Source organism: Budorcas taxicolor, chromosome 14 (assembly GCF_023091745.1).
Source record: "Budorcas taxicolor isolate Tak-1 chromosome 14, Takin1.1, whole genome shotgun sequence".
Lineage (NCBI taxonomy): Eukaryota > Metazoa > Chordata > Mammalia > Artiodactyla > Bovidae > Budorcas > Budorcas taxicolor.
The window spans coordinates 69,694,962-69,705,247 of NC_068923.1; the positions used below are offsets into that span (position 1 = coordinate 69,694,962).

The window sequence follows — 10,286 nt, forward strand, 5'->3', positions numbered from 1 at the left end:
ATTCAAGATGTCTAGTAAAGTTTCCTTACTAGGTGGCTTGTTATTTTTCAACACCGTGATGTTTATTGGATTGTCCCTAAAATTTTCTCAAAGAAAATTTGATCATAGTCATCAAACAGCTATTGAACAATTTGCCAGTCCTTTAAAAAGACAACCGTCTCTCTGTGAAATGTTTTTAGTGGAGTGCATTTTTTTTTTTTTTTTTTTTTTATTTATTTATTTTTATTGAAGCATGATTTATAGCATTATATTAGTTTCAGGTGTACAACATAGTGAGTCAATATTTTTATAGATTATGTTCTTTTTTTTTTTTTTTTTTTTTTCCTTTTTTTTTTTTTTTTTTAATTTTTATTTTTATTTTTTATTTTTTTTAATTTTAAAATCTTTAATTCTTACATGTGTTCCCAAACATGAACCCCCCTCCCACCTCCCTCCCCATAACATCTCTGTGGGTCATCCCCATGCACCAGCCCCAAGCATGCTGTATCCTGCGTCAGACATAGACTAGCGATTCAATTCTTACATGATAGTATACATGATAGAATGCCATTCTCCCATATCATCCCACCCTCTCCCTCTCCCTCTGAGTCCAAAAGTCCGTTATAGACAGCTGCGTCTTTTTCCTGTCTTGCATACAGGGTCGTCATTGCCATCTTTCTAAATTCCGTAAATATGTGTTAGTATACTGTATTGGTGTTTTTCTTTCTGGCTTACTTCACTCTGTATAATCGGCTCCAGTTTCGTCCATCTCATCAGAACTGATTCAAATGAATTCTTTTTAACGGCTGAGTAATACTCCATTGTGTATATGTACCACAGCTTTCTTATCCATTCATCTGCTGATGGACATCTAGGTTGTTTCCATGTCCTGGCTATTATAAACAGTGCTGCGATGAACATTGGGGTACATGTGTCTCTTTCAATTCTGGTTTCCTCGGTGTGTATGCCCAGCAGTGGGATTGCTGGGTCATAAGGGAGTTCTATTTGCAATTTTTTAAGGAATCTCCACACTGTTCTCCATAGTGGCTGTACTAGTTTGCATTCCCACCAACAGTGTAGGAGGGTTCCCTTTTCTCCACACCCTCTCCAGCATTTATTGCTTGCAGATTTTTGGATCGCAGCCATTCTGACTGGTGTGAAGTGGTACCTCATTGTGGTTTTGATTTGCATTTCTCTGATAATGAGTGATGTTGAGCATCTTTTCATGTGTTTGTTAGCCATCCGTATGTCTTCTTTGGAGATGTGTCTATTTAGTTCTTTGGCCCATTTTTTGATTGGGTCATTTATTTTTCTGGAATTGAGCTGCATAAGTTGCTTGTATATTTTTGAGATTAGTTGTTTGTCAGTTGCTTCATTTGCTATTATTTTCTCCCATTCAGAAGGCTGTCTTTTCACCTTGCTGATATTTTCCTTTGTTGTGCAGAAGCTTTTAATTTTAATCAGATCCCATTTGTTTATTTTTGCTTTTATTTCCAGAATTCTGGGGGGTGGATCATAGAGGATCCTGCTGTGATTTATGTCTGAGAGTGTTTTGCCTATGTTCTCCTCTAGGAGTTTTATAGTTTCTGGTCTTACATTTAGACCAAGTGGGCTTTATCCCAGGGATGCAAGGATTCTTCAATATCCGCAAATCAATCAATGTAATTCACCACATTAACAAACTGAAAAATAAAAACCATATGATTATCTCAATAGATGCAGAGAAGGCCTTTGACAAAATTCAACATCCATTTATGATTAAAACTCTCCAGAAAGCAGGAATAGAAGGAACATACCTCAACATAATAAAAGCTATATATGACAAACCCACAGCAAACATTATCCTCAATGGTGAAAAATTGAAAGCATTTCCCCTAAAGTCAGGAACAAGGCAAGGGTGTCCACTTTCACCGCTACTATTCAACATAGTTCTGGAAGTTTTGGCCACAGCAATCAGAGCAGAAAAAGAAATAAAAGGAATCCAAATTGGAAAAGAAGAAGTAAAACTCTCACTGTTTGCAGATGACATGATCCTCTACATAGAAAACCCTAAAGACTCCACCAGAAAATTACTAGAGCTCATCAATGAATATAGTAAAGTTGCAGGATATAAAATCAACACACAGAAATCCCTTGCATTCCTATACACCAATAATGAGAAAGTAGAAAAAGCAATTAAGGAAACAATTCCATTCACCATTGCAACGAAAAGAATAAAATACTTAGGAATATATCTACCCAAAGAAACTAAAGACCTATATACAGAAAACTATAAAACACTGATGAAAGAAATCAAAGAGGACACTAATAGATGGAGAAATATACCATGTTCATGGATCGGAAGAATCAATATAGTGAAAATGAGTATACTACCCAAAGCAATTTACAAATTCAATGCAATCCCTATCAAGCTACCAGCCATATTTTTCACAGAACTAGAACAAATAATTTCAAGATTTGTATGGAAATACAAAAAACCTCGAATTGCCAAAGCAATCTTGAGAAAGAAGAATGGAACTGGAGGAATCAACTTGCCTGACTTCAGGCTCTACTACAAAGCCACAGTCATCAAAACAGTATGGTACTGGCACAAAGACAGACATATAGATCAATGGAACAAAATAGAAAGCCCAGAGATAAATCCACACACATATGGACACCTTATCTTTGACAAAGGAGGCAAGAATATACAATGGAGTAAAGACAATCTCTTTAACAAGTGGTGCTGGGAAAACTGGTCAACCACTTGTAAAAGAATGAAACTAGATCACTTTCTAACACCACACACAAAAATAAACTCAAAATGGATTAAAGATCTAAATGGAGTGCATTTTTTAAAAACCAGATAAAAATACAATTAATGAACTTTGTACTACTGTTATCAAGGAGTAAATAGACTCACTATTCTAGCTCACTCTCTCTAGCTTTCCAGCTGATGTAAATAAATAACCATCAATATGTTGTTCTGAACCATTATGAACAGTGGTAAGATTTTAATCTTGGGCTGTGTAGAATATAGAAGGGTAGGTCCCAGTCATGTTCATCATATTTGCCTCTTGGGACTCCTTTCTAGATAAAAGAAGCTTTGTGAGCTTAATGTCTAAAATATTTAGGTAGTAGTTCTTAAGGTTTCACGGCTTAGATACTTTTGTGACTGATGCCCCTACTGAGGAACATGCTTACCACCACAGTATGAATGCTTTTGAATGACAGGCTTTTCCTTATACTCATTATGATACGTTTCAGGGACAAGTTATTGTAGTACTCCTAGGAATAAATTTGTCATGGCCTTAAAATACAAAAAACTTCATAGCTGAAAACAAACTATTATTTCTGTAATCATAAAAAAAGAAGTCATGAAAAATTATAGTAGGACATTTAGGTAATTTGCAATTTTTCTAGAATAATAGTAAACATCTCTTACATGTAAATCTCTGTCCAACTTTAGGTCACTTTCCTATGCTAGATTTCTAGATCTGAGTCAAAAGTTAAGAATATTTTTAATGCTTTTGTATACATTGCCAGATGGCTTTTCAAAAAGGCTGTATCAATTTTATATTCTCATAATGCATCCTGATGCCTATCTTATCACAGTCTCGCTAGCTTTTATATATTTTAAGAATTTTTGCAGTGAAAACTCAGTTTAGTTGGAGGTTTTAATTATGAGATTTGATTCCTGAAATATACTTAATAGCTATTTTACTTCCTTTATGAATTATATTCGTCTTTTGTGTGTTTATTTTTAGCTTTTAAAGTATTTCAGGAAGCAGCTGGCACTTTTCCAGAGAATTATCAATCACTCTTGAATAAATAAATCTCAGTTGCTTTAGTTTGTTATCGGGCAAACTGAAGTTGCTCATACAAAAAAAGAGAAATAACTCAATTTCTGTTTATTGTCTACATCTCAGTCCTTGTGGCTTTAGATGTTGAAGCAACCTTATGTTATGCATCCAGCACCCCATCTGAAGTTTAAGATTCATTGAGTCAGTAGTTACAGACTTCTAGTCCTCAGTTTCAGCTGCTTTGAAGGAGCACTGGAGGTGACTCCCAAGTCCCCATACTGAATTTCATAAGTACAGTGAAGCCCAGGTTCCAGTCAACATCACAGACTTATCATTAAAACTTAGTAAAAATTAGTACTGGTTTCAGGTGATTAGCCTCTTCATCATAGTTGTGGCTATAACAATGGTAATTATGGTCAATTATATTTGCATAATGTGGCTTACTTTGCCCTGTTGTGTGTGTACATGTGTGTCTACAGAGAGAAGCTTTTATCTTTTTCCATAGTCACAGCTACTGAATTTATTTTTCAATTTTTTTTGTATTGTATTTACCATAAGGAAATCTTTCTCAAAGCACTTAGTAATCAAAATGTAGACCCTAGACAGCCACAGTATGTTACTGATGTATGTACAAGACCCATTGTTCCAATGATGAAAAGACTCTAAATATAGTAAGAGGAAAAATCATTTGAAGACCTTCCTTGAATTAAGGAGCTTATGAAAGAATGGAATTCATGTTTGACTGGCAGTGGAGCCGGTATTTTCACAGCTTCATGTAATTTGTGAGTCTGACTGATACCTTGGTTCAAAATAATCTATCCTATTTCTGATTCTAATAGCAGCAATCTACAGCTAGATGTTACGAGTATTTCCATAAGGGACTGTTCACCTTTTTCTGTAGAAGAGTTGATAGGTTATCCTGTTGGACCATTTCCACATGTGTGCAAGTCAATGTCATTATATTGGTTAGTGTAGCTTTGATAGCATCCTTCTAACTTTGTTCATTTTGATGATAATCATGTCTCGCTCATGATATTTTACACATCTTTTCATCCTAGGGACACAACCTTTTTACATAATGCCTCATAAGCTGCAAGGGGAAAGATGGTTGTAGTATCTTCATTTTATAAATGTCGAAACTGAAAGTCACAGCCATAATGTGTTACTAGACAACTCGGTTACAAGACTGCCTACCTACCGGGTTTCTTACCTCCCAGAGGGGCCTTTCTCTATTAAATGCAATGTTTTCCTTAAAAATTTTAATATCTGGGCCAGTCATCTTCTTGCATTTACATAACAGGGCTATTAATATTTGCTCTGTAGATCAAATTCTGCCTGATCTTGAAGAGATTCTTCTAATAGTGACTTAAGACAACTTTCAAGTACCTAGGATATGCAGAATTTTTCACTGGAGTTGAACATACCTGAAGGCTGACAATCTCCTCATAAAACTCAAACCTTTTCTGCTCATCTTGGGCAGAACATTTTCTCTTGTGAACTAAGAAAGTTAGGTTCATGAGTTGAATTACTCTTTGGGTGACTGGCATCATATTTGCCCTTAAATGCTTAGGGTGAATGTGCTTGATAATGTGAAATAATCAAAGTACAGAAGTTATTCTCTGAGTCTAATTTCATAGTCACAGATGTTGAGAACTTAAGTGGAAATGAATTAACATGCTCACATGTCCAATATAACTTACCTTCAAATATATATATTTTATTAGGTTTAATCTTCCTAATTCTTTATATCTGAAAATCTTAGTAGAGTTCAGAAAATGTGTGCAAGACCCCTTCCATACCTTATGGTAAGTTATATTTTAATAGTTTATTACTCAGAGTTGGCTTAAAGTCAAAACAACCTACTAGGGACCACAAAATGTTTTCAGTTCATTTAGGACTGTCCATGGTCAAATCTTGGCTAACCAGCTTTAAGCCTTTGGTGTTTGCAATATATCCTACATGAGAAATAGGGCTGACCAAAAGCAAAGTCCAGCAATGAACCAATAGCACAGAGATGTCATTTAAGAGAGAGGTCTAAGGCAAATTTTAGGGTTGCAATAAAATCTCCCGAAACATCTCTAGTTGGAACCAGTACCATATAACTTATTACCAGTGTGATAATCATACAATCATATAAAATAAGTTTTCAGAAGCATTTCTGAATTTTCTGCCACAATATGAACTGCCTTATGCAAATACTGAATAACTTCCCTACCCCACAGTGTTCTATCAGCCAGCAAACACAAAAACACTTGGCACTTACAGTTACATCACAATAATACATTAGGTAAGTGACATGAAAGTAACCTTCTCTTTTCAGTCATTAAGCATGGATTTGCTGTTAGTGAAAGTAGGGAACATTTAACATTCAACTACATAATTTATATGAAGAATTGAAATGATTGTGACGTTTTCTTTAAATAATGTATATTCAGCATATATCTTAACAAATATTAAAATCTAGGAATGTTTGCATAAATATTTTTTCATTTAATTTTGTTTTGATTCTAAAAGAAATTCCAGCCTTTAAATAAATGAAACAGAAATGGACTGAATTTTTAAATGGTAGTCAGCAGTGAATTTTTTTAACAAAAGATTTTTTTTTAGAGAGAACATAGAACTAAGACAACCTTCATTAAACTTTATAAGTGGAGCTTCTTTTAAAATATGCTATTTTATGTTAAGTATTTCTCTGCCCTCATTAGGTGTGTCTCATCATTAGACACAGTGTTACTAAATAGTTGTAACTTTACAGTTCCTTTGATTAATGAAGGCTTCCACTGAAGTTTCACTGGGTAGGATTAACTACATTTAAAGATGGCAAAATGCCATTATAACATTAATGCCAGAATTTAATGAGAACCAGAAGTTAACTTCAAGGACATTTATAATTTAATATGAGGGTACCCTTATATTCTTATTATTTTACCATAGCATCCTATCTTTGTTCTTGTGATAAAAAGTTTAACTCAGCAAAGTTGTACTTATTGAATACCAACTATGTGCCTACCAGGTGCCAGCATCTCATGAGTGAGACTATTTTCCATTCTCAAACAAAACAGACCATTTCTGATCAGAAAGAGGAGAAATGAGAACCACCTTCCTCACTTAAAAGTCCCATGACCTCCTTTAATCTTGGATGACTCTAGTTTCCTACAGCACGTGTCTATCATCCTAACCTCTGGTCTGTTTATTTTCCATGTCGTGTCATCAGCCACCTTCTCCACTCTCTGGATTGAAAAGCTGACCAGCTATGTCTGTGTAATAAAAGGATCTCAGGAATATTGGATTTCTTAGATGTAGGAAGGATGGAGATCACGGATTAGAATGGAATGTTCCATCTGTGGTACCAAACAGCTATACCTCACAGGAAGAGAAAGCTTACGTTTTGTGCAACTACATGATAAAATTGGAAGTAGGGACAGGTAGAAAGGGAAAAAGAGCTGACAGGAGGATTCTTTTTACTCTGTGAAGAAGAACATTCCTGTACTGAAGGTGTACAGTACCAAACTACAAATGCAGATGAACTTTCAAGCTCCTTCCTGTTCACAAAGTCCCATGATTCCTATGTGCTTAGAACTCAAAGAGGGCAAAGGACCTAAAGCAAAATCTATGTTCCTTATTCTTTTTTCTCACAGTTCAATGTAGACATACTTGCAAAGAAATGTTGAGACCTTATGAAGACTGGAAATGGTAACCACAAAGTGGAAGAAGTCAAATACAGCAGAGACCAAGGGAAAACTGCATCCCCAAACTCCTGATGGAGGGGAACCTCAACTATTTAGCTGTGGTCTGGGCTTCCTAGTGGCTAAGGTGAAAAGGAGAAACAGGAATAACAGGGTGTGACTGTTTTCTGGTAGTAAGACACACCCCTACTAGTTCCTCAGAAACAAGCATTTTTCTTGCTCTCAGTAAGAATACCTTGGTTAGGAAGATTTATATAAAAAGCCATAAACCACATAATAAGTGATGTCCCCATGAATTTTTATAGAAAATAAAGAGGTATTCCACATATGTCATTTCAAATATTGGCCTTGGAGAACACTGAGGGAATAATGTTAAAAGCTAGACATTTTTTTCTCCCTTGGGACAGGGAGAGGGGCGTTTGAAACTTCTGGTATATTTACTGTAGATAAATGCTTATTTTCTTTTGACCCACTGACATGTGGAGCAATAGAAAGATGTAAAGATGTCTAGCACAGGGCAGCTTTGTTAAAAGGAGGAGGGGATAAATGGAATTTTTGTGGCAGAATGATATTTGCAAGACTGATCAGGCCGCTGGGAGGTTTTTAAATATGCCAGTTCCCTGTAACGGGAAGATCAGTCTCTGAGACAGCATATCCAATTTAGTAAATTATTATTATTCCATCAAAATTAATGTGAACAATTTTCTCTTTGAGGCTGCTTTTTCCATAGGTGATGTTTTCCAGATGGGCTTTGTGTAAAACTCTTAATGTTTTGTGTTTTCTTTCCGAGAGCAAGAGCCTTTTCTGACATGTCTTCATTTCTTTCTCTTCCGGTTATTGTAGGGAAGAGAACTCCAAAAGCAAAGGAGAAAAAGAACAAGAAAAAGAAGAGGAAGCTGATAGAAAGAGCCCAGGAGCAACACAGCGTCTTCCTAGCTACAGACAGAGCTAACCAGTAAAATAAAAGACACGGAGGGTGGAGGTTTTGCTTTGTTTTGGGTGGAGGGCAGGGGGTGGTGTTTTTTTGCAAAAGTGCACACAGCTACTCTCCACTCCTGGACGTGGTGGCGGCATTTGTGCTGCTCTGACCAGTACCTGTTCCCAGTAACCTTGGGAAAGGAGGACCCGCAAGCGTGGGCTCTATGTTATTTATGCTTTGATTTGCATGGGGAGACTGTGAAGGTGGGCGATTGTGACCTGCAGCCAAGGCAGCAGGAGTGAGTTGCAGAGCGTGTCACTGGGTTCCCTGTGTGCCCCGAGGCGGAGAGGCTGCCTGCCTGAAGGTGCAAGGCTGCAGAACCCCCACCCCCTCGACTGGAGAACTGACGTGCATATTTATGGAATGACGACCCTTGGCAGGCAAAGCGCTGTTTCACTTGTGACCTGGGTTTTTCCCACGTTGTGCATTTTCAAGCATCAGTGTATGTGGATATCTGCCTAGTGTTGCCACACATTGTTCTCAGCATCTGTTACCTTCCAACTGTTGTGTCCGGAGACTGCTCTTAGCAGCAGGAATTCCTGCTCAGTTTCACAGCAGCTCGGATGTGTACATACCCTGCTGGGGCTGCATATAAATCTATTTACTGTATATTTATGCTTTTTTTCTGTGTCACAAGTCATACCCAATTAATGTTATGTCTCCCGTTTCTAGTGGTTTCTAACCATTGTCCCGTAAATGACTGTTCTAGTTTTGCGAATTGATGAGTGTTTTGCTGCCCCTTGAAACTTCTCTTTGTGGGCTTATTTCTTATTGTAAAGATAGGATAAGCTAGTTTGTACATAGGATCAAATGACTCCTGTCAAAGAATTTGAATATCAATAGACCTTCCCCACTCCTCACCATAGCTAACGCATGAGGCATCTGGAGGTCAGAAGCCAAAAACTGCCTTTGAGTCTAAGATGTGATGACTTTATGAAACACAACTGCATGAGCAATTACATGCAGTTACTTATACTACTACTCATGCAGTTTCACAGGCCAGCTAGAGAATTTTTCAAATTTTTACTTTCAAACTTCAATATGTATAGTTTTTATTTAAAGCAGTTCCTGACTTGCAATGACAGAGCACCTACCAATATTCTTGGGTCAGTGCTGAAATGACCACCTCATGAGACCATGCATAGAATTGGAGGAGAAAACACGAGGAATTCCTACAATTACTGGTCAGATCTTAACGGGGCCCCCTTGAACCAGAATTTCTGATTCAAGACTGAGAGAGGAACCCTGTGGAGACTTCCCAGGTGACTTTCAGAGTAGTTGTTTTCAAAAACACCGTTGTCCACTAGGGGGTATCAGTTCTTAGAGGGTTTTGATAAAGATGCTTCTTCCAGAAGCATTATTATTTTCTTGGATGATCCAGAAGAAAATTAGAACCAAAAGGAATGGTTGAAGATTTTTTGAGGGGAAAAAACAAAGCAAGGTAAAAGCCTTTTTTCTCACCTTGCATTGGCTAAACTACCTCTTTGCATTTTTGTTTAACTTTTGAGTCAAAAGCATCTTACCAATAAGTATAAATGTCATGTACATCATTATGAAAATAATATTGCTATGAGATAAGCCATATATGAATGTTGTATACAACTTTAGGGTTTGCATTTAATCCTAAAGTGTTCACTTCCTTTCACATCTATTTAAACTATATTCCTATTTACTAAGTGGGGAGGGGGCTTCTTTATATAGTGCTTCATCGTTAATAAATCAATACTTGTTCTGTTTCTGGGATGTTCTTTTTGTGCATTAAAAAAATTCAAAATTATTTTTGTGGACATATTCTTTTCTTTAGAGATACATTTGGGGGGGGGGGAAGCAATATTTTAGCAACTGTATCCCCAAATAGTG

The 10,286-nt window shown here is 36.7% G+C and overlaps 1 protein-coding gene across 1 annotated transcript in view; it reads left to right on the top strand.

The window, feature by feature from the left end:
• The window catches only part of RSPO2 (R-spondin 2), a 175,933-nt gene extending 167,527 nt beyond the window's left edge, over window positions 1-8,406 (top strand). Inside the window, exon 5 of the mRNA XM_052651925.1 lies at window positions 8,291-8,406. Within this exon, the coding sequence (XP_052507885.1) occupies window positions 8,291-8,406 (116 nt within the window). The remainder of the gene's footprint in view (window positions 1-8,290) is intronic.
• The last annotated feature ends 1,880 nt before the right edge of the window (window positions 8,407-10,286 follow it).